This window comes from Ascaphus truei, chromosome 1 (genome assembly GCF_040206685.1).
Source record: "Ascaphus truei isolate aAscTru1 chromosome 1, aAscTru1.hap1, whole genome shotgun sequence".
Taxonomy (NCBI): domain Eukaryota; kingdom Metazoa; phylum Chordata; class Amphibia; order Anura; family Ascaphidae; genus Ascaphus; species Ascaphus truei.
Window position 1 is genome coordinate 95169151 of NC_134483.1, and position 25136 is coordinate 95194286.

The 25136-nt window shown below is 42.5% G+C and overlaps 1 protein-coding gene across 4 annotated transcripts in view; it reads left to right on the plus strand.

Annotated features, from left to right (window-relative positions):
- Positions 1-25136, plus strand: part of MSH3 (mutS homolog 3) — a 239535-nt gene that overhangs the window by 140668 nt on the left and 73731 nt on the right. For all 4 annotated transcript variants that reach the window (XM_075592324.1, XM_075592301.1, XM_075592316.1 and 1 more), the window contains 2 exons: positions 19879-20066; positions 23327-23495. In XM_075592324.1, coding sequence (XP_075448439.1) covers positions 19879-20066; positions 23327-23495 — 357 coding nt within the window. The remainder of the gene's footprint in view (positions 1-19878; positions 20067-23326; positions 23496-25136) is intronic.

Genomic DNA, 25136 nt, shown 5'->3' on the forward strand with positions numbered 1-25136 from the left:
TACTTCAATGTCCTATTCATGTCTTGTTCTACCAAACTGATGTTCCTCTCTTAGTTTTACGACTGATATAAATGCCTGATTCAGCCAGTGGCAATAACAATTATACAGTGACTACAATTATCTTTCCTCCTGTCTTTGTCTCTCCTTCTCTACCTGCATTAACTGCCTTTCACACGTTTACTTTATTGCATTGTTAATTGTGTATGTCCCATTGAGGCACTATCGCGTGGAAACTCCCATTGATAACAAAACAAAAGAATATAAAACGATGTTTTACGTCTTTCAATATTATGTTCAATTCAAATTTTTTACATAGATCATCAAAGAATTTGAGAGCAGTGTTTGTTGTGTTGTATAACATTAAATGGTAAGTGATGGACAAATTAACAAATATACATGCTCAGATGGTTCTGGACTTCAGCAGATAAAATGTGTACATGCTATGTTGCATAAATAAAATATATTGGCGAGTTATTACTGACATTGTACCTTCTGACGTCTCTGCCCTCTACCACAAATGAATTTTCTGATGTTAATTCATATATAGCTTTTTGCAAAAGTTCTTTCCCAGAGGAATGCTTTGGCAAGTGAAAATGATATGGCTGAATCAGTAATTCCGATGTCTCAGAGTGTTTTAATCACTGAAGATCATTTTTATATTTATTTCTTTTTTTTAATTATTTTTACTTTATTGTTGCTATGTTTTTAGGTCAAAAAGTAATCTGTATATTTGTCTTTTAATTGCTGAAAAGCATTGCTTTGGTTGCATGGAGAATCTATACTTGATGCACATGTGGCCAGGTCTCTCTTTCTGGGCTCCCATCGGTCCCTTGGCTCCCCGCATACCTCTGCAGAGTGCCGGGGAGATGCAGGCGGCGCAGCACAGGGTGGTCTGGCGATCGAGTCGCCGGGGGCTCCCGGCGGCGGTTGTTGCAGGGCACCGCCATCTTGCGTGTAGCCGCGTATGTGCAGAACGAGAAGTAGTTGCGGCGGCCATTAGGTAGAAGGGCTCCGCGGGGACTACAGCCCCGAGAAGGCACTGGGGCTGCTATCACGAGATGCAGCACAGCCAATAGGGCTGCAGGATTAACGGAGAGGAGAAAGGATACATTTGGTGCGCTAGAGGAGTCACGCCAGTCGGGAGAGGGACTTCTGAGGAGCAGGTAGTGTCCAGGGAGCAGTGATCCCCTGGACTAAGCCAGATCTTCCCCCTTTAGGCCCCAGTTAGGCCCCAACTCACTGTAGCTTGTGGCTGCTAGAGGGAAGGCTCATAATCAGGGACCTTTCCCCAATAGCTACCTATAGTCAGGTGCAGCGCCAGTAAGACTCCACGCGGTGACTGCTGCCTGTGGTCAGGGACCAGACCAGCTACGCGGTAAAGACGGTAAGGTGATATTATCCATGCCGGAATTCACCCAACGCGGAGACCACTGCGGATGACAACGTTGGATCAGACGGATCCTCTTTGGTATTCTGCAGGTACCTAACCAAGTGCATTAACACTCCACGGGATAGCGCTATCTCCAACACTTTGGGTGGGCCTTGACATTGGGCACCAATCCCTTAATGTCCGTTTCCCAATGTACTCTGGGGACACTCACTGCTGGTATCAGGTTTGGGTCTATATAACTGTGTGGTACAGGGTACCAATATTATTTGTGTTCAGTTAAAAGGTTTTTCTATATCTATAAGTCTCAAATAATGTTTGTGTGTGTATGTCAGTCCCACAGCTCATTGGCCTGTGGGGTGGGGTGATGTCACGGCCACGCCTACGCAGGCCGTGACAGTCACACCACACTCACACCGCGTGCGCCTCTGGACCGACCCGCACTCACCACCTCCCGCCTCTCACCCCTGCGCCGCACTCACCACCCCGCCGCACTCACTCAAGCCGACCGACGCACTAACCCCACTCACGCCGACACAGCCTCTCATCACGCCGCCGCCTTCCACCCGCCCACTCGGCTCTTCTCCGCCGGGAACACCGGGGGGGAAGGGGAACAAGAAGCCAGCACCCGCCTCCCACCTCTCACCCCTGCGCCGCACTCACCACCGGCCACACTCACCACCCAGCCGCACTCTGGCTCGTCGCACTCACGCCACCGCCTCCCGCCCGCTGACATGCGACCGGACTAACGCCGACGCCACCTGTGACATCACGCTGCCGCCTTCCGCCCGCCTCATCTCCACTGAGAGCGCTGGGAGCGTCGGGGGGGAGGGGGGGGGGTGGAATAAGAAGCCAGCGGTGAGGCCAGGCCGGGGACCTGCGACCGGGTAGCACACCCCCCTCCCCCCAAAATCAGCAGCTCTGCGTGGGGTGTGGGGGAGGGAAGAGTCAGGACAAACACAGCCTCCCCGTGTCCCCCTTCCTCCACACATAAACTGACTCCCCCACACACACACACACTGACTGCCTGACACACCTGACACACACACTGACTGCCTGACACACACACTGACTGCGTCACACACACACACACACACTGACTGACACACACACACTGACTGACGCGCACACACACACTGACTGGACGACGCACACACACTGACTGACTGACGCACACGTACTCACACTGACTAACGCGCACACACACACACACACACACACACACACACACACACTGACATGTCATGCACACACACACTCAATGACGCACACACACACACACTCAATGACGCGCACACACACACTAACGCGCACACACACACACACACTGCCTGACGCACACACACACTTTGTCTGACGCACACACACTTTGTCTGACGCACACACACAAACACACACACACTGCATGAAGCTATAAAGGGGGGGAGCTGTAAAGGGTGGGGGGGAATGGATTGATATGAACAGGGACAAACAGAGAGGGGGGAGACGGGAAGAGAGGGGAGGGGATAGAGGAGAGAGAGAGGGGGGGACAGAGAGGGGGGGACAGAGAGAGAGGGGGGGACAGAGAGAGAGGGGGGGACAGAGAGAGAGGGGGGGAAAGAGAGAGAGGGGGGGAAAGAGAGAGAGGGGGACAGAGAGAGGGAGGGGAGAGTGGCGCGGGGGGGGGGAGGGGAGAGAGAGGGGAGCGGGAACATTACATCATGGGCAACGCCGGGTATAAAGGCTAGTAGCATATATATTTGTGTGCGTGTATCATTATTATTGTTCCTGTAAGGGTACATTCCTCCAAGTCGGGATCCTTTGCAGGTGGAGGTGCTGTCATCGTAAGAATCAGGTACACCCCAGGCTCCCAGCGGCGGAGGTTCAGGCCTTCTGGGAGCCTCCGGTAACGCACCACACACACCATAGTCGCCATATCTTCCATAGGGTGGGGGGAAGTGCGCTACACACACATAGCAATAAATGTATCGATTTCGCATCTTAGGTAATCTATTGCTTTCCTGTGTCCTTTGCCAGTTTTGAGGTTTGCATATATCTCTGACTAACAAATCCATATTTAAAAAATCAACACATCTTCCATGTGGTGCACATGCACATAACAGGAGCAATAAAAGTTTGTGTCACGGTCCACTTTTTGAGATCTTCACGCTGTAGAGGTATTATTGCAGCACCCTGGTTGTGGTAGAAATATATTCTTTAATAGAAGATCTGCTACCAGATTTTGTTTGTTATGAAAGCTGACACCCAGCAGCATTCTATTTCCATGCCTGTATTTCTCAACTGCTTCCTTCCTGGAGTTAAATTCCAGACTTCTGGTCTCCAAAAGTATTGATGTGCAAGAGCTGCCTGATTTAAAGCAATAGGAAATAGTAAGTCTGTGCTTAAATAGCTACATTCAGAATGTTGTCAATATTTTTTGTCTGCAAGGATAATAGATAATTGACTTATTATGTCATTGATTGTATACACAAGTTTGGCTATATCCACGCTCTGTCGTGTATGCTACTCTGTGCTTTTACTATCAATTGCTATAGAAAGTAAATTGAATTTTAGAATATACAAATTGATATTGGGAGGAGTGGGATATTGATCGTGTTTGTTCCGTCTCTAGCAAGTTCAGCCACAGAAAAATGATGCCATGATTTGTGATCTGTGTCCCTTTGGATATTGCATTTGCAGGAGAAACTTATTTTGACTCATTAACTCAGGCACAGTATCATTCTTCTTTTAGGATTTCAGTATATCCGCTTAAGACCTGTTGGCAAACTTAAGTGACAATTACAATGTATTACAATAAATTGTGATAATGTTATTTGGGTCTCTGAAATACCTGGCCTGTTTTTGATGTTGATAACTAGAATAAAATAACAGTTTTGAAACAAGCATTTGACTTTTTCAAAACTTGTTTGTAAAAAAATATAAAGAACTAGTGTATTTACCAATGTAAGTTAAATGAGTTCTCTTTTTATAATTATTTTTTAGTATGGTTTGGTTAAGAAACACATATATAGGGGCATGGCTTGCAGCTTGCCAACATGCTACATGGATGTGCTCTAGATCTGCTCCATCCCGAGGAAGCATATTACATAAGATAATGGCCTTATAAAACACAACTAGCAATATAAAAACCATATCACACTACCCACCAACCTCTCTGGACCATTGCAACGCCTGCAAAATATAATCAAAACTCTGACTACTTTGGTAAAAGACCTGCAGCAATGCAAGCCTCCCAAGATGGCACCTCGCAGCATAGTGACTCTATTGGGCCCGAGGATTACCCCCCTCCACAACAAAGCACGAAAAAAGACATTGATGACCTATGTACTAACCTCAAGGCGGCAATGTAGCAGGCAGTAAAAGGATCTGATGAGGAACCTAAGCCACCTGGAGGAGAGAATGTCAGAAGCGGAAGCCACGGTCACAGACGTAGCCGAAAAGCAGGATAACCAGGATATTCGGAGCCTCCTTTGGATATTCTGAGGATTTTTCTGAGCCTCCAGGACAAAGTAAATGAGCTTTGGAGGGACAAAAAGATCAGGAAAAAAGTTTATGAAGGAATGGATGAGGGGAATCTCAGAAGCGACAGAAGATTTGGAGGACTATCTATATCACTATTGCTAATGCTCTTCCTGGATATGACTGAAACCAGCTTATCACAGGGTAGAATCCTTGTCTGATAGTTATGCAAACCTATGTATAGCTGTTGAGTCGAGCGGGGATCTGGTTAATGTCGGTCTGACAGCAGACTGAAGTAATGAGCCAGGAATCGTCTGGCTCGTTAGGAGGGGTCAAAAGCCTGGATCTCTCAGCACCTTGGGCTCTGTATTCACCCTGAATCTCTGCAGGACCACGCTGGACTTGAACTCTTTATACCTCTCTGAGCCCTTGCTGGGACTAAAGAATGGGCCTTTCTAGCCAAGGACACAACTCTGTTATGGAGTTTTTGTTTTGGTTTATGCTGAAAGTAAGCTCTTTGAATTCTATGTTTTGAGCCAGAAAAAAACCTATACTCGGACCACCCACGTGTCTTTGCAGTTTTACTGTAACACAGCTCTAGTTCGATAGGGCACACAGGGTGCGTTGGTCCGATATCGGCTATCCTGGAGAAGCCGTGTGACTTTCTTATGATTCCACTATTTTAAGTGCAAGGGCTATATCATGGAAGTGGTGAGGAACCAGGAGGTGATCGAACACGATGGAACCAGGCTACTGATATTTTCCAACTTGTCCCCCAGGTCACGGATGCACACCACAGCGCCGTTTCAAGGTACAGATGGGGATTTCCTTCACAGATCATCGTAATGAAAGAAGATAACAAAGTGTCAATGAAAGACCCATCAGAGACACCGCAATACCTTGCAAAGCTAGGCCTAAAGCCTGAGATCTCAAACACGTGGACCAAGACATGTGGCGGGGAGAAATAAGTGGGTCCACTTGGACTAAGGTGGAGACCCTGTGCAGAACTTTCCAACCGAGACAAAACAACGCCTGAGTCTGGGCCATTCACGTACTGTCCCAAATATATAATTACAGACCAGTAGAACTGGTGGAGCTTGTTTAGCGATGTCCCAGGAGAGGCCGCGACTGTCCCAGATCGCTACGGAACTATGAATTGGTATCCTCTGGATTGGCAACATTCTATTCGTTAAAATGAACCTATTCCCCCGTATTATGTATTTATTCCGCACACTTCCCATTGTGGTCCCTGGCAAGGATTTGAAAGATCTCCAGTCTGCAATCTCCTTCATTTGGGAGGGTAGATACCCGAGAGTTAAACGCTCTACTCTTTACAAACCCACATAGATGGAGGGGAGGTGGAGCTAGAATTTCCAACCTGTCCAAATATTATCAGGCATGACAGCTGAGCCAACTCCTCCTTTGGAACTCCAAAAGGGGGTCTACCGGGTGGATGGACATAGAGCACTCCGAGATCAACCCTGCCAACATCAACTCATTATTGTGGCTGTCCAAATTTAGCAGACCCTTAATTATTTAAACACAACCAGTTCTGAAACATTGGCTCACTGGCCGTCTCCGGTTCTTATCCAACCTGCCCTTAAATTCGGGCATGACACCCTCTTTAACAATCCCAATTTCCTGCTCAGTCTGCAGAAATTAACCTTTTAGGTGTGACAGTGCGTAAGAATCACTAGAGTTAAAGACCTACTAGTAGCGGGTAACTCAGTCATACATTTCATGGAACTACAGGTTAAAAAGTAATTACTAAATTCTGAATGTTTGAGATATTTGCAGCTGGGGTATGAATCTCTCTATACCTTTACCTATCTAGATAAGGGCATTTTACTCCGCCAAAATCTTACCCACACAATCTCATACATACTGAGATGAAAGGAGGAACTGGGTGAGAAAATGAGGAGGAAGGGTGGGATCTGATTGGCGGTGGCACGAAAAGAGAACGCCTGTAAAATCAACAGTTATTTCTTCACTGCTAATACATGGGTTATGGAAAGAAATTAAAAAGTAGAATGATATATGTATGTATCTGTATATACAGGTGCGCCGACGAGTATTCTAAAACTTGCCTTAAATTTGCCTTGAAAATCTGGGGCTATCACCAACATGACTTGGGTACATGCTGCAACATTTAAGTGACATTTCTGCAGAGACTAATGGCCCATCAGATTAACACAGCAGGGGTCCCTGGCAGTCCCATTCAATTTGAATGGGATTGCCAGGGACCCCCGCTGTTAATCCGATGGGCCATTAGTCTGTCTGCAGAAATGTCACTGGAATGTTGCAGCATGTACCCAGCATGTACCTGGGTCTTGTTGGCGATTGCCCCAGGTTTGTTTTAGAATACTCGTCGTCACTAAAGTATAAAAAAAAAGGAAAAAAAAGAGCACACAACATCTCATAATGTAGTAGATAATTAAATATATATTGGCAGTATAAAAGGTGAGCATTGCAAGTACAAAAAAGAGCATTTAACAGAAAAACCCAGCCTATCCATCGTGGGGTCTCGGGAACACCGATCAGCAACTGGCATATAGATCAACTGTTTGGTACAAGGATTCAAGCGTCACAGTCAACAGGGGAAGTGCTTTCATCCATAAAAATCTACAGATGTAAAATGATATCAGAAATATCCAACGGACAGCCCACTGACAGGTGTGGAGATGGGACGATTTCAATCCTAAATATTAATCATTATGTATTCTCTATATACATATATATATATTCAGCGCGAACTAGTTAAAATAAGTAATTTAGTTTTAATAAGCAAATGTTTAAGGTGTTACCGGCTATCTGTGTCGTCAGCTGAGCAACCTCTTAGGATATATATTCCCAGGTAACTTGCACTGTCACGGGACAAGCCAAGGCCAGTATACTATCACAATAAAAGCAATGAGGCGAATTAATAAATCCTACACGTTTTGTGGTGCACCTCATGTCACTTCATATGGGGTAGATCTATGCCGCAAAACCCCCCATCCTGTATACACACCAGCTCCATGTCACGGTTTGACATAAAATCCAATTAATTCTAATCAGATGGTTATATTGCCTTTAAAAAGAAACTTATTGAGGAGGATAGTGAAGCACTTAATATTTTACATGAAAATAAAGATCTAATAATAAGACAAGCGGACAAGTGAGGTGGCGGGGTGGTCCAGAACAGGCGTGACTATCAACGTGAGCCAATCAGGCTATTACCAGACAACAATTCCTATTTACCATTAAGACAAGACCCTACAACCCAATATGTATTAGGCCATGCATATAGTGCCCGCGACGGGTGACGTCACCCAAAAACAAATACATTGCCGTCGCGTGCGCTTATAGTAAGCGCGACGGAGCGGCGTCGCGAACTTTGGAAGCTGGAAATATTTGATTTTTCAAGGGCTGTCGCCACATGTGACAGCCCCTGAACAAATCAAATACCAGTACGCCCGCGACGCCGCCGCAAAGCGAAATATAACTTTCGCTAGCGGCGACGGGTGACGTCACCCGTCCCGTCGCATTGCCGGTCGCAGGCACTATACGTGCGGCCATGGTCCTGAAAGAAATACATGACTTGGCATTGGATGATAAGATTCTTAACAAAATTAAATTTGAAATTCTGTTCTACAAAGAACCTGTTATACCCATATTTTAACACCTGCCTAAAATACATAAACAGTTGTTAGACACTCCAGGATGAACCATAATACTGTATCAAGTATAAATTCCCTTACAGATAATATTTCCCAATACACAGATGTATACAAAGGAGTCAACATCTATACTCCAAACATGTAGGGGCCTAATATGGAATACAGGCTACAAAAGGATAGCATGTGATGTACAGGCACTATATGCAAGCATTCCGCATGACAAAGGTATAGAGGCAGTAAACCATTTTCTGCTGGAAGACTCCTTGCTAAATACCGTAGTCAGAATCATGGATTTGTTTCGGACAACATAAGATGTATATTCATGCATAACTACTACTTGTTCCTACAGCAGTTTTATGTGCAGATTCAGAGCACAGCTATGGGCACACGGTTGCCCCTAGCTACGCGAATCTGTACATGGGAAGCTGGGAAAAACAGCTATATTTGGTGCAACAATCAGTGTTCATTTAATGTAACCATGTATTGTTATCATAACTCTGTGCCCAGGACATACTTCAAAATGAGAGGTAACTCTCAATGCATTACTGCCTGGTAAAACATTTTATAAATAAATAATATAGGAAACTTAATAATGTACAAAAGATACATCGATGACATTATGATGGTGTGGAGAGGGATCGTCAGAAGGACCTAGATGACTTTTTTTCAGGTACATTAATACTAACAAACATAATTTGGTATTTACGTCAAAAATCAATGACATGCAAATTGACTTTTTGGATCTGAACTTATCAGTATCACCAAATGGGTCAATTGTTACCAAACACATTTTAAAGATGTTGATGCTAATAGTTTGCTTATGGCGAGTAGTAATTATAACAGAATCTGGCTAGACAACATCCCTATGGGACAATTCACTAGACTCGAGCTGAATTGTAGCGTTGAGGAGGATTATGCTACTCAGGCTACAGATCCATACAATAAGTTTCTGGATATAGGTTATAGTCTCCAACTGCTAGATAAAGCCATGTCTCAAGATAGTAGGATGGATAGAACGACATTATTAACACAAAAAGATAGAGACGTCGAAGCAATCTCTGGTAGAACCACTACTGATAACTGTATTCCCGTTGTCACTAATTATAATTCAAGCATGAACATTCCTAAGATAATTAAAAAAACTGTGGGGTAAACTTTTGAGTGACACACTATTGGGCCTCCACCTTCCTGCCACACCAAGAGGGATATTTAGGAAGTCCAAAAATTAAAAAAAAAAAAACTGTCCCCAAGTGATATCCTTTCGAATGATTTTGGAGGAATTGGTGAAAGTAGTGTATCTATATGGCTAACTAACAAAGCTATGGGGAATTTTTCATGTGGAAAAATGCCAGGCCTGCAAGATGTTACACAACGATAGGACATTTAAATTTAAACCTAATGATGACTTTTTCAGCATTAAACAATGTATATCATGTACTACCACCTACATAGTTTATATGCTTGAGTGCCCATGTACATTGGAAGAACAAAACGGTAACTAAGCAAGTGCATTTGGGAGCATGCCAGGAACATAAAAATCAGTTTTGAGAAGCGTAGTGTTTCTCGCCATTTTAAAAGCACCCATTATATGGATCCTTCTCTTTTGCAACAACGGTATAGAAACTGTATCAGTTGACAGGAGAGGTGGAGTTAGGGTTAAGTACCTATCAAGACGTGAGAGATTTTGGATTTTCAAGTTAAGAACACGTATTTCAGATGGACACAATGAGGACATAGGCTCTCTATTGATTGTTGTATTGGGTCTTATCATCACTGTCCAAATATAGTCTTTATTCCTACACTTTGGCTCCTACAAGTGAGTCATTTTGATTATTTGTTTGCTTCTAACATATACAGGGCTGCTGACGGAGGGAGGGCCGGGATAGGTGTCCTGGGCCCGGTAGCTGTGGGGGGCCGACCGGCCAGCACTGCAAGTTGTGCCCGACCTCTAGCTGGGTCCGGCTGCTGATCCTCTTGCCACTGGGCTCCAGCTCTCCCTTAGCTGCAGGGCTCTCTTTCACTGTCCCACACCGAGCTTCCGACGCTGGCAAGCGACGTGCCTCTCTGATGTCGGCGCGCACCGGAAGTAAGTTTGGCCTACCTTACGGTCACACCAACATGATAAAGAGGCGAGGCACATGCCACCATCGGAAGCTTGGCATGGGACAGCGTGAGGTGCTGCATTAATAAGTAATGCTTTGGGCTCTGAATGAACTGTTGCATGCTCTGGAGAGAGTATTTACATTTTCGGACAAATTTCGCTACAACAGATTTTTGTGTGTTAAAGGGCATAGTTTTTAAGATAATAAACAGGTACCTGAGACCCTAGCAAATATTAATTTGACATCTTTGATTTGAATAACTATCGTGGGTGGTGACGGCGTATAGATAGTATTGCAATTGAGTAAGGGTTTAATATTAACTCATTGTACAGCAGAGACTGCGACTATTCTAACACAAACCAGTGGCAATCGCCATAAAGACCCAGGTACATGCTGGATACATGCCTTAAACTAGACCCAGCATTTCTGCATTGATTAATGGCCCATCAGATTAACAGCGGGGGTCCCTGGCAGTCCCATTCAAATTGAATGGGATTGCCAGGGACCTCTGCTGTGTTAATCCTATGGGTCATTAGTCAATGCAGAAATGCCTTAAACTTGCCAGGTTACACTCAGAACATACCCAGAATGTATCCGGGCTAGTTTAAGGCAAGCTTTAGAATAGTCGTGGTCTCGTCTGTAGGTACCTTTTGCGGAGGAGAAAGGTGAGTTGACTAGAGTAGCCATGTGTATTAACCCTGATTGCATATCTAAATCACGTGCCCACTTGTGTGCTGTTCGTGACAGGTGGTAAATTGAGACGGATTTAGGGGAGATGTTAACTCATTTGAGGTACCTTTGCGAAGGTGAATAGTGGGGCAGCTTGCCAGCTGTGTTCTAATATGTGAAAAAAATAGAGCACAAAATAGTGCAAATAACGTTTGATTCAAACAATATGATGTGAATTATCAGGTGAATGGAGACTCACGTGGTATCAAATACAATCAGGCATGTCCGAGATTAGTGGCAAATGCTTGATTCACCACATCCACGGTGAGCACGCCAAAGAAACAGTTCGTATCACGGGGAAAACAGCCGGTAAGCTTCCGGGCGGTAGCTGATGACGTCACAGGCAGCGACTACGTGTTTCACTAAACAGTGTAGCTTCGTCTGGAGTCATGCTCACTGTGGATGTGGTGCAGACCATTGGATGCCGATATCCTGCAAAGATACAGAGGATCCCCGCTCCGGTCGTGACATCGGTGTGTCAGCTGATCCAGGCGACCCCTGTGGTCCGGTATGTGAGGTCCAAGACAGAGGAAACTGGAGCTGGTGATATATCGTTTGTTTTATGTGCCCATTTTGATCTATGACACTGTAAGTGTTAATCTTATTGCGTGTATAAAGTGCTATTATTGTGTTACGCTATGGAAGCCTCCCTTTTTCCCTATTATCCTGACTGACGAGTACCGTGTGTGCTGCTAACATCATATCAGTCATCCAGCTGTGGGGTTTCCATCTATCACTACAGAGTCAAGCATTTGCCACTGATCTCTGACATGCCTGATTGTATTTGATACCTCGTGAGTCTCCATTCACCTGATAATTCAAATCATATTGTTTGAATCAAACGTTATTTGCACTATTTTGTGCTCTTTATTTTTTTCACATATCAATACCTGCACTCCCCTGACTTCCGAGACGTTCTACAATTGAAGTGAGATCTGCAAACCATCCACTCAAGGGTTTAGAGCTGCATTATTTATTCACGTTTTACTTATATATATATATATATCCTACACTGTATTATTCACGGAAATATTGATTATTTGTCACTGCGCCACCCCACTTTGCACTTGTTGCATTATTTTGTCACATCTATGTATTAACCCTTGTCCTGTAGAAAAATATTGTCCATTTGAGGAACCTTTGCGTAGGTGAAAAGTGGGACCGCTTGCAAGCGGAGTATTAACCCTTGTCCCGTATGCAGGTCACGTGCTCACAGGTGGGGCGTGTGTTTTTGAATTGTAATAAACATATGTATATACATTTTATTTTCCTTGCTGACACACGCCAACCTGTTTCCCTTCACTAGCTTCAAACTCGTCAGCTAAACAGCTGATTGGAATGAATTGGATTTTATTTCAACCAATGACATGGAGCTGGTAGAGATATAGGATGGGGGGTTTTGAGGCATAGATTATTCCCTGATGAAGTGGCGTGAGGTACGCCATGAAAATTGTAGGATATACTAATTTGCCTCATTGTTTTTATTGTGATAGTATACTGGCCTTGGAATATCCCATGACCGTGCGAATTCCCAGGGAATATATATATATATTATTATATCCTAAGAGATTGCTCAGCTGAGGACACAGCTGGAAACATCTGTCCCAGTGGGCTGTCTGTTAGAGATTTCTGATGTCACTTCAGTGCGCTAGCGCCATACACTGTTACATACCACAGTTACCTCTGTGGATTTTTACGGATTAAATGACTTCCCCTGCTGACTGTGACGCTTGAATCCTTGGACCTAACAGCTGATCTAGAAGCCAGTTGCTGATCGGTGTTCCTGGGACCTCACGGTGAACAGGCTGTGTTTTTCTGTCAATTGCTCTTTTACTTTGTCATTTTTGTACGTGCAATACTCACCTTTTATACTGCCAATATATATGTAATTATCTACTACACTATGAGTGGTGGTGCGCTCTTTTGTTCTTTGTTATAGATTTGTGATGTTGAGCCCATGCTATTGAAGAGCAGCATACCAAAAGTGGACTTGTAACTTGCACTTTATTCACTAATCCAGTGATTTTTCACTAATTTATGTGTTTCTGTACACTTTATGTTCACTCACCTACAGCATAGACTATACTTGGGTACTTCACACACAATTAGAGATTCCTTGTTTAGTGTTTTTACACAATTCTTTGCTCGTTGAGCGCCACCAATTCTGTGTACAGTATATATATATATATATATATATATATATATATATATATATATATATATATATATATATATTAGACATATTATGATTTATTTCTAGCACAGCTGTCTGTTATATTAGCAACTAAAATGCTTGCCTTTGGTATAATACATCATTTTATTTGCAATAGAACAGTGGTTTGCAACCTGTGGTCCGTAAGCCCCTTTCACTTCACGTTGCTGCTGTAGATTGGAGCTTCTCGCTCCCTCTGGGCAGCTGTTACATGACAGTGCACTAATGAATACTGACCCGTTTCTCTACTGTGCTAATCACTAGTTCCGAGTATAAGAAAATAGGAAGAAAAGCAGGACAGTATAAATCAGTGCAGCGGCATTAACAGCTCCTGGGAAGTGGCAAGCAGACGCTCCTACTCACAGCTGCAACATTACCTCTCCCTGTACACTGGGAAGAAAAGAGGTACAGCCCTCCCCCACGTCACGCCCCGCCCCAGCCCCCAATATTACTTCCACTCCAGCCCCCCACCCATTTCATCCTCTTCCCCCATATTTCATCCTCTACCCCACATGTCGCCTACCCTCTTCCCGCTCTCCTCCACCCCACTCCCCACAACCCTTAATGTACTGTATTTCAGATGGGAGATACATTTTGAAGCGCCCCCAGTGTGGTCGAAGGATTACATTGTCTACTTATGTTCACTATACAGACAACAGATTTCCAAAGGGATCCGCACCTGCATTCAAAACTTGTTAGGAATCTGCAAATGAAAAAAAGGTTGAAAACCTCTGCAGTACAATGTCTTTATGTACAAAATATGTTAAAACATAAGACATTGTGCTGTGGCAGTCCTAGCTGCTGTATATTGCACAGGTGCAGAAAACAAAGGCAAATTGGCACATAATTATTTGTTATAACAATGTTTTTTTATATCGGTTACATTGTCCTCTCTTCTGTTTTATTATTCCTGTGTTTGATTGGATACAGTACTTGTAAATTAGTAATGTAAATATACATATGAAATATAAAGAAAGACAGATACATATATTGTGTTCATGCATGTATATAGTACTGTACTGTATATGTGTGTTTCTCTGCTCTTTGTGAGTGTGTCTGTATGCAAGTTGTGAGTTTTGTGTGACTGCATGGCAGTGCGAACGGATGGCATAAGAGCACAATAAGAAAATATATGGCAGTTGTAACAAATGGATTTGAAATTCTTTGAGACCACTGTCATATAAGACAAATGACTCGTTTGCTATAGAATGACTCCTGTCATTTCCCTTCAGTAGACTTTGCAAGTTGAAGCTTTTTTATGTAATCGTACTGTCTCTTGGTTCTGTGACTTTTGTAGAGTGGAACGAAAAGTTTTGATTCAGTATAAAAGACATGGGCTGCTAAATTACAGTGTTTGTTTTTTTAGATTATGCTGTTAATCATAATGCATTGATTTTGCCAATTAAATATGATATAATGTATGGTACATTCTAAGAGTGGTTTTACTATGACACATCTATCCTGTTATTTGCTTTTTCATTTGTGTTATTTTCATAAGGAAGTTAATTTTATTTCATTTGACTTCATTAACTTTGGGGATTCTCATTACGAACTTAAACAATATTGCTTTTTAATTTATTTTATTAGTCATATAACTTACAGTAAATGGGGATATTGTAGTTCAAAAGGCATTCAAACAAGAACGTATGCAATAACTCATTTCAATCAAAGTAAACCACTGCGGAGGAAATGCAATCGGTTGTTTCCAAACATAATAAAAGATGCTAACCATTTGCTCATGTTAAAAAAAAAAAAATGGCCATGTGCAAAACTTGAATTGGCAAAATGAAAGCTAGTAATTTTAGCAAAAAAAATAATCTTAGCATTTTGGTGCAAAGTAATGTATTTATATCTGAGTACAAATACATTTGTCATGGTTTAAAAAGTCGTATTTAAACCTCCCCCCCCAAAAAGAACTGGGTTATTATACTTATCATGCGCCAGGTAGTTTATGGTAACATGGGCTACTAAAAAAAGTAAATGAAAAAGCACTTGTCCAACATGAGTGGAAAATTGGGGATGACTTGTGTTACTGTAAGACCATGGCTGCTGAAGAACCATTCTACAGACGAGACAACGAGTATTCTAAAGCTTGCCTTAAACTAGCCCAGTTACATGCTGGGTACATGCTGGGTGTAACCTGGCTAGTTTAAGGCAAGTTTAAGGCATTTCTGCATTGACTAATGACCCATCGGATTAACAGCAGGGGTCCCATTCAGTTTGAAGCGGACCCCCGCTGTTAATCTGATGGGCCATTAGTCAATGCAGAAATGCCTTAAACTTGCCTTAAACTAGACCCAGCATGTGAAAAAAGAAGAAAAGTGCGCAACCAAAAATAACCAAATTGTGATAACAGAACAATGTCTAATAGTGAATTCACGTGATTAAATTAACCCTCCTTGATAATTTGTTTAAAACAATAAAATCAAGCACAACCCTAATGTGTAAGTGATAAAATTGTGTAACCATACATATCCGTTGGTAAGTTGCGTATGCTGCTGGGTTTATGGAGTGGCTCAAACACTCCCAAGAGCTAGAAACAAAAGACAAAAAACAAGCGCAAAATGCAATAGTGAAGTATATCAAATCTTATTAAGTGTTTAAAAAAGGGTAATATATCTGCGTACATCAAAGGATTAGAACATAAGCATTTTGTGTATCAATACACAAGTTACCACACAGCAGTCGACAGGATAGGCGATGGTGGAGAAACCCTCAGATAAGTGTACTTCTGCGCTCTCCAGGTATCATTTGGCTCCGTTGCTGTAATCGGTCACCGGCATACAGATCATCTCCAGGCTACTGTTGTTACACCTCCGTAGGCAGCAGAGAATCCTTTGCAATGAACAACCCCACTGTGTGTGCTCGAACAAAGTCTCTCAGTCCACACGGGGGTACAGCCGGCACGAGCAGGAGTCACAAATAAAAGCAGTAATCCTACGCGTTGCGTATCTAGATGATACTTCTTCAGGGATAAAATCTTTTATCCCTGAAGAAGTATCATCTTGATACGCAACGCGTAGGATTACTGCTTTTATTTGTCAACCTTTTATACCAATTTTGTGTGCATTTGCACAAGAGATTTACTGCTCGTGTTTCTCCCGTTGGAGATACGCCTCTTGCGTGACATCACACGCTTGCGCGAGGTGCAATGTCACTGCTGATCGACGGGCTGCTAGGCGTGGAGACGAATGCACTGGTGACTCCTGCTCGTGCCGGCTGTACCCCCGTGTGGACTGAGAGACTTTGTTCGAGCACACACACACAGTGGGGTTGTTCATTGCAAAGTATTCTCTGCTGCCTACGGAGGTGTAACAACAGTAGCCTGGAGATGATCTGTATGCCGGTGACCGATTACAGCAACGGAGCCAAATGATACCTGGAGAGCGCAGAAGTACACTTATCTGAGGGTTTCTCCACCATCGCCTATCCTGTCGACAGCTGTGTGGTAACTTGTGTATTGATACACGAAATGCTTATGTTCTAATCCTTTGATGTACGCAGATATATTACCCTTTTTTAAACACTTAATAAATTTGATATACTTCACTATTGCGTTTTGCGCTTGTTTTTTGTCTTTTGTTCTTAGACCCAGCATGTACCTGGGTCTTTTTGGCGATGGCCACTGGTATGTGTTAGAATAACCGTCGGCACTACAGTACTTCTCAAAATCGCACCCTACGTGACATCCTCTGGCTGGGTTAACATTTGCTTCTATTATCATAGCGATGCCAGTAGGCAATTAGATACAGTATCTTATTGGCTTCTTAAATATCAAGCAGTGGCCATCTATGGTTTCACTATGTAAACATTGAAAACATAACATTAACTCTCTCCACTATAAGCACAGGAATTGTACACCGGAAACAGCAGCTATCTGATTTGCATATGAAATACCAAGGATAAGCTATGTTTTCAATAAAGGAACATTAAATATAAGGCATTAAGCCCTCATACTTTTCTCATGTTAATGATGTTACCCACTCCTGCTCCACTCTAAAACACTATGAAATCCAGTTGGAGAATCCACCCCTGACGAAGGTTTCCTTATGTTTTATTGAGAAGTACAGTACATTCGTTTTGACAATCAGTGTTCGGGCTCAGGAGCTTTATTTAGACCACCAGCAATATATTTGAGGCTTTGTTTTTAAAATGGATAACATTGTAGATGGTACATAATAACTCTGTGTATTATTTTATATGGCAACTGATTCAATCTCCTGGGATGAGAGAGAATGAATTACTGCTTTAAATTGTCAAGATACAAAATTATTATTTGCTTCTCTCCAGAGTCCAGAGGAATACTTTGTATAAGACCTAACAACATTGCATACATTCTGGTGTTGTCATGCTACACTGCTAGTCTTTCCAATTACTGTATAAAGTATCGGGTCTATATTACTGTTCAAGAATTTTACGCTGTATGTTAGAAGATGATGGACTTTATGTATTACCAAGCTATGTTTACAGGACAGAGTTTCATTCAGTCTTGCATTTAAGGTTGAATTTTGTCTTGCAGTGGAGTGCTTATACCTATTGGGAAGTCAGTAGCAGTTTTCTTATTATACAAAGTTAGTTTGTTTGTTTTTCCGGTCGGGCCATTATAACTACAAGCAATCGCACACTTGACCAGCGTTCATTGCAAGAGCGTGTCTGCAGAAAGAGGAAAAGTGTCCCAGGGGTTCTCTTCAAAAGCACAGAGACCACAGTAATCTGAACTATATGAAATGCACCTCTAGACACAGGGATGAAATGCAATTGAAAGGGATGCTTCTAACAAAGCAGAAATGCTATTTCTAAATAAGCTTGCCTATAACTATCAAACTATTTATTAAAAGCCAACCTTGACACGTCTTATTCAACGTAAACTTGAAAAATCAAAACAACCACAATGCATTTGAATGCAGAATGTATCACTCAACTTTTTAATGATTTTAACCTTCTTTGATGTAATACATAATACATCCCTGTACGATACCATTTTAATTTTTCTTAAGGCAAGAAAATGTCATGTACACTATTATAGTACATTATATTATAGTACACTATAATAGTTAATTTTAAAAGCGATCTTTACCAGCTCAACTTTAAAGCATCAATAATTCAGATTGGTTAGCCCTGGTGGCCTATCAATGGGAAGGGGGTAACACTGCATCATAGGGATGTTCCTCACATACTGTACATGGGCTGCCGGTCATAATTTTGCTTGTAGCCATCTTTTCTTCTTCTGTGAAACCCTTTGTCAATGTTGGGTTCAAGTACATAGAAAATAATGTATATTGTGAAATCAATCAGGGAGGGGGGGGGGGGGGAGAGAAGCTACGGTAGACATGGGTTGCGCAAATTTAGTCCTCGTAAATGATATACAGGCCAGGTTTTCAGAACAATACAGATATAGGCAGGTTGTCTCCGTGATAATTCGTGTTTGACTAATTGGTTAAGTACTTTGTGTTAATATTGGATATTGAGCTCCCCTGATGTACACCATCAATATTCAGGTTAAGCACAATTTGGAATTAGTTTTGTTTCGCTCACAATAATATACAGTGTACAGTTGTAACGAGCTACATACTTTGCCACACAATTTACTACATTGCAGTAATTCACAACTGTTTAAATAATGGATTTGTTCACCTTAGAACAGAAGTGTTGCTTCCGAGAGACAGTAACAATTCCATTGTTCATAGAGGCTCGTGTCAGATCAATAAATGCAATTGAGTTTTTAAGAAAAGTAAATTATAAAAATGTCAGCAACAAATCAAGTGCTTATAGTGTTTGGAGATTTAGCAAAACAAGAAAAAACACAAAAGCGCACCAAGATGAGAGATAGATATTGTATTAGCAACAAATAATAAAATTAGTAACTTACATATAAAATTTCTTTAATAATCCCCGATTCTGGTGTCTATCACGTGGAGGACAGGAGAGTGAACAGAGACAGCCCCAGCGCGCGGGTCTGATCTCTCAGAACTGAGATTACCCTTCATACTTCCTATGTGATGCCCTACTCCTGTGATAGACACCAGAATCGGGGATTATTAAAGAAATTTTATATGTAAGTTACTAATTTTATTATTTGTTGCTAATACAATATCTATCTCTCATCTTGGTGAGCTTTTGTGTTTTTTCTTGTTTTGCTGATATTGGTATCACCATCGGGGTTCCGGTGGAGACCACATTTGGAGGTGGGGGAGACACCTCATAAACACAGAAGCAGCAAGAGAACTGAGAGGGACCAACACTCCAAGTTTAAAGAGCCAGAGCGCGGACTGAACTTTTCATTGTTTGGAGATTTAAGCTGAATATTTTATGTTGCCATTTTCTTTCCAGTGTTCTCCTCAGGAGTTTTTCTTGATTGTCAGCACCTTGTGCTACCTGGACAGTCACTTTGATGCATTGATTCCAGCCATAAAATCCCAAGTAAAATCCACCTTGTTGCAGAAGATTTTCATTGAAATCCCAGAGACACTCAACCCAGTGCAGAAGTTTGTAAAGGTGTTAAATGGAGAAGCTGCAAAGTAAGTTTGGGAATCAATTTGTTTCATTCATTATTTACAAGGGACCATCTATATTCACAGTAAAATACAATGTTACACTAACCACCATAACACAAACCAACACAATGCATGTTGTGTTCTTTCTATATAATGTGTGGGTTGAAGTTTCTGAACTTGAACTTAAAATGTAATTTGCTTCTGGTTTTGTTTTAGAAAACAGGTCTAAATTATACAATTAAAAAAATCTTACTTAAAGAGAGCTCTCGGAACATTGCTGCTTCTTATTTTTGCTACTAGACAAGCCAGGATGAAGGTAAATTAAATTAAAGCAGCAATATCTCTGCAGCTTTCTGTGACATGAAAAATGACGTCACCAACTCTCCATGCATGAGCACAGGCTGTCCTGCAAGTGGTGGGTGTCGCCGGGGGCATGTCATTGGTTGCATCGGGGCTATTTCGGTGTAAGTGTGTGACTTATGTGGCTGTGTGTGTAGGGGGGGTGGGGGGTTGCTGTGTGCAGTGACTGGCACTGATGGGTCACATGACGCATCAGCAACCATTCAGTGCACTCGAAAATCAATTTGCTCTGTCTCCCAAGTGCCTAGCTTGGGAGACGTGCACGCTCACGAGCTTGCATGAGCGTGGCCGTACAGATTGATTTTAACTGAAGTGAGTGCGCCAAGCGTGCTCAGCAGCAGTGTGGACGCTGCCTAAAGCTGCAATCCTTCCTAAGTAACTCCTCTGCCTCCTTTTTTTTATTACAGGATCTGAACCATGAGCCCCCCAGAGCTGATCTGTGCTATTTTCAGCTCTGGCGGATCCCTCGGTTCCCAAAACTTACAGGTGAATTTACCAGTATTACTTACTGTTTTTTAAAGGGGATTTAATGGCTGTCCAATAGAATGCGGCAGTCAATAATTACAGCTCAACCCCGTTCTAGTGCGTCCCTCTACAACGTGGATCCGCTTATAACACGGACTGAGCATGGCTCCTGATTTAGAACATCTCAATAAAAAAAAATACAAAAGAATTTTTTTTACATTTTTTTTTTATTTTTTATTTTTTCCCCCCTAAGCTTTATTGCTAATGGACACACACACACACACACTCACACCCTATAAAATCCAACTATGAACTCCATCACGTCAAAAAAGAAATATCTATTAGAGAAACCTTACTTTAAGCTATCAATAATACTTTAGCCCCACTGAAACTTATTGTAGCTTGGCACTTAGAAATTAACAATTAAGCTCAGTCACAGACCTGGTGAAGTTTAGTACCAATTCATTACAGCTTTCATTTAGTTACTTAAATTAGTTGCGGTCCACATTAAAATAGTCAGCATTTAAATCACCCTCCTCATTACTAGCGCCATGATTGCGGCGGTCATTTTCCCCCCGCGATCCCAGTTATAACGCGATCGCATCGGGTGGACTCCGAGCACCGCATTATAACGGGGTTCAGCTGTATGTAGCTGTTCTATAGGCCCAAGATGTGGCAGACATTTTAAACCCAATAACATCACTGGTAAGTATCTTTGGAACTAGAGTCCTCGTAGCTAAAAATAGCATAGCTCTGTACAGGACCCTTTAGTCCTGAATATTCAGAGCTATTCAGCTCTGAATGGACCCTCTAGTTCCAATCGTGTAAAATGTGGGATACAAAAATAATATGTACGTCCTTAACACCACAGGAATCAGGTAATGCATTACTGATCCAGATCCCCTTCAGTTCAGAGGGAAAAAGTGAGCAACCGGGATTGTTTTTTTTAATGTGTTACATTCAAACAGGAAAGCTAAACAGTGTCTTGTCGATAGCCTATTTGTGCATAATATTTATTAGGTACCAATTGAAGGGGACTTTATGTACACATTAAAGTTGTAAGTATGCAGCCATATATAAGATATTATATTATACAAACTTATCACTGAGTTTGGAAGTGTTGGAACTCCTTCAGCTCAATCTTCCTCGAAATCTAGAATGTGGGGGATCATTTGTACCCTGTGTCAGAAAGCAGAAAATGCAATGATTATTATTGTTTTGATTTAGCATTACAACCCTTTAATGCTTTGACAGAGAGATTTCTCCTTGCTCAAGACCTAATGCCACATCTCTGTATACCACAGTCACCAGATAGAGAATTGTAAGATCTTCAGTGCAGATATTCATTATAGATTTGAATTATACTGTGCCAGCGCTCTTGTCACGCTGTGCAGCCCGCAGAACAGAACAGTTCCCTGTACTAAGGTGGGATGTAGAGTATACGCACCGACAGCAGAAGGGGTGTGTCCGGGATGTGGCGTAGTAGCGTGGCCAGGCTTGGATGTAGATAAAGAATGGTCAAGTACTTGCCGAGTCCGAGGATATAGAAAGTTCCGTAGTCAAAATCCGTAGCTGAGTCCGAGGGTCTTAGAGGTAGAGTAGTCGGTAGGAAAGCTGAGTTCAGGAGCCAGAGGGGGTTTTCAGACGAGCCGGGTCAATAGCTGTAGGAAATAAACACAAAGAGAGCACGACACAGGTTCCAGGCAACACAGGTAGCAAGGAGCAATGCAGAACAAGGAAGTAAAAGCAAAGCAGGATATTTAAAGTGGCAATGACCAATCCGGACGAGGGGCATGGCGGGGGCGTGTCGAGGAGCTGCACGTGAGTGGCTGAGAGACCAGGAAGTAGTAGAGCACAGCTGAGAGTGCTGGAGACGTGGTGAAGACTCCCATGCCGAGCGGGTGGCGGAGACAGGCATAATGCGCGCGCTATAAATCCTAGAAGGAAGCGCACGCTCTGTAACACCAGCGCCAGAATCTAAGATGGTGGCCGGCGGAGTTCAAGGTATGCGCTGGGCGGCGGCATGGGTGGGGGCGGGGGCAGCAGCCGCTGCAGTGCTGGTAGTGGGTAAGGAGGGGTCACGCCGCAGGGGATGTGGCCCGATTCCTTACAGTTCTATACCTAATGACATTTTTGATTTGCTCTTTTATTATGAATGTTTAGGACCCTTAATAGAAACATGTTCAAACCGTATGGGTGTGTATGTGTCAAGGCGAGGTGGTGCAATTATGGTGTTGGGGAGGGGGAGAACCTGCACCATACTGTATGTACTGTAATGTACTGTAAGAAAGAAAAACATTTGAGAGCAATGTGATTTTTCTTTTATGGTGCAGTTATTTTGTCCCAAAATTGCTCCACTTTTGCCTTGATACGTAAACCCTGCTTATTCTAGCAACAAGAAGAAAATGGGTGGTGTTGTACAAGTGAAATGCTGCACTTAAATATATTGTTTCTCCTAGGACTGGAAATAAAACCGAATTATTCAAGGACCTCACAGAATTTCCTAAAATAAGACAAAGGAAGTTAGAGATCCAGGAGGTGCTATCACAAATACAGGGGCATCTGAGAGACATACGTAGAATAATAAAGGATCCCTCCGCATCTTATACTTCTGTATCTGGACAAGAGGTAATAAATGTGTTTTGCTGCATATCAATTCTCTGACCTTTGCTTTATAAAAGCTCCAGTGCTTTCAGAAATTAAATAATGACGCCTCATTAAGGAGATTTGCAGCATATAGTCTTCATATTTTTTACATGAGAGACAATCACACTGCATTAGTTTGTGTAGCATAATTGCTCAGGTCATGCATATTGGTTCTACTTAACCATTAATGTGTTTATTCTTATTAGAGGCTCATCTGCACAAATATAATTCCTTATGGAATTTAGAATTCTCATAGCGCAGAAGCCTTTTTGGTCCCACAGAAGTGTACATTTACTGCAAGATGTTATATTTTCCAAGGGTCAACATACTGTAGTAGTTCTTCATAGAAGTACAGATGCAGCGGCCGTAATTCGGACACATCACACGTTGTATACCTCGGAATACCCATGTCATGGCGCGTCATGACCGCGTGTTGACTCGCGTTTTATCGAGTGCAGAAAATGGCATTTTAGTGTTCTGGTATTTAAACACCTGCAAATTGACACAGTACTGTACTGTACACATTACAATTCATTCATTTCTGCCCTGGAAACGCAAAGAATTGCACCCAAAGAAATCGGGATCCATGAAATTCAAACAAATTGGCCGCGTGGAGTAACACAGCGCACACGAAAACTGCTCCGTGATACAGTATGTACGAATAACGGCCGTTGCATCTGTAGTTGTATATAAGCTTTTGAGATCTGAGGTGTACTGTACATCAGAAGACTGGTTGAGGTCTTGGGAGCTTATGTAGAACTGCAGTACATGACAAATTATTATGTTGGTCCATGCAGTAAAAATGAAAAAAATCAAATCAAGCTCAAATTTAAGAAATGGAGGTGGAGGAGGAAAGAAATGGATGGAGGCGAGAGGAGGAAAGAGATGGATGGAGGGAAGGGGAGAGGAGGAAAGAAATGGATGGAGGGGAAAGGAGAAGAAATGTATGGAGAGGAGGAAAAAATGGACGGAGAGGAGATGAACACAAAGCTGTGAGAACCATTGGGAAAGTAGCTTGATTTAGTGTCCATGACAACGACCAGTATAAAGATCACAGACCGTTAACTTGGAACCTACCCCCCCCCCGATGAAGCCGAGCAGGTGAAACATACGTCGGGTACGTCTGACGTCACATCCTGGTGACGTCGGCTCATCTGAGAGGCGTGTGCGGTGGCAAGTCAGAGTGCTTAGGGAGACTGTGTCCATGGGCAGCACAGCTCTCTGATATAGAATTGTGTGTAAATACTTCATTTAAGCAGCAGTAGTAGATAGATAAATATAGCATATACTAGCAAGCCAGAGTTAAGTACAGAGTACTGTATATAGGAGTGCCTCTCCACTTCATCATTATACCACCTTCATTGATGAAGCTTAAAAGTTGGATTTCATCAAGATCCCACGGATGAGGCACCTCTACTTAACCAAACAAATAAACAGAACATTTGTTTGTGGTGGAAGATTCAATTACTCAGAACCTACCCACTTTTTTGGTGGAATAGAGTAAACCAAGAACTGGCATTAGCAAATTCAACTTCTGCCTCTTTCTAACTCTGGTAGCCAATATTCTCTAGCTCATTAATTATATATAATAATGGAGGGAGAGGGGAAAGAGATAGTTGGAGG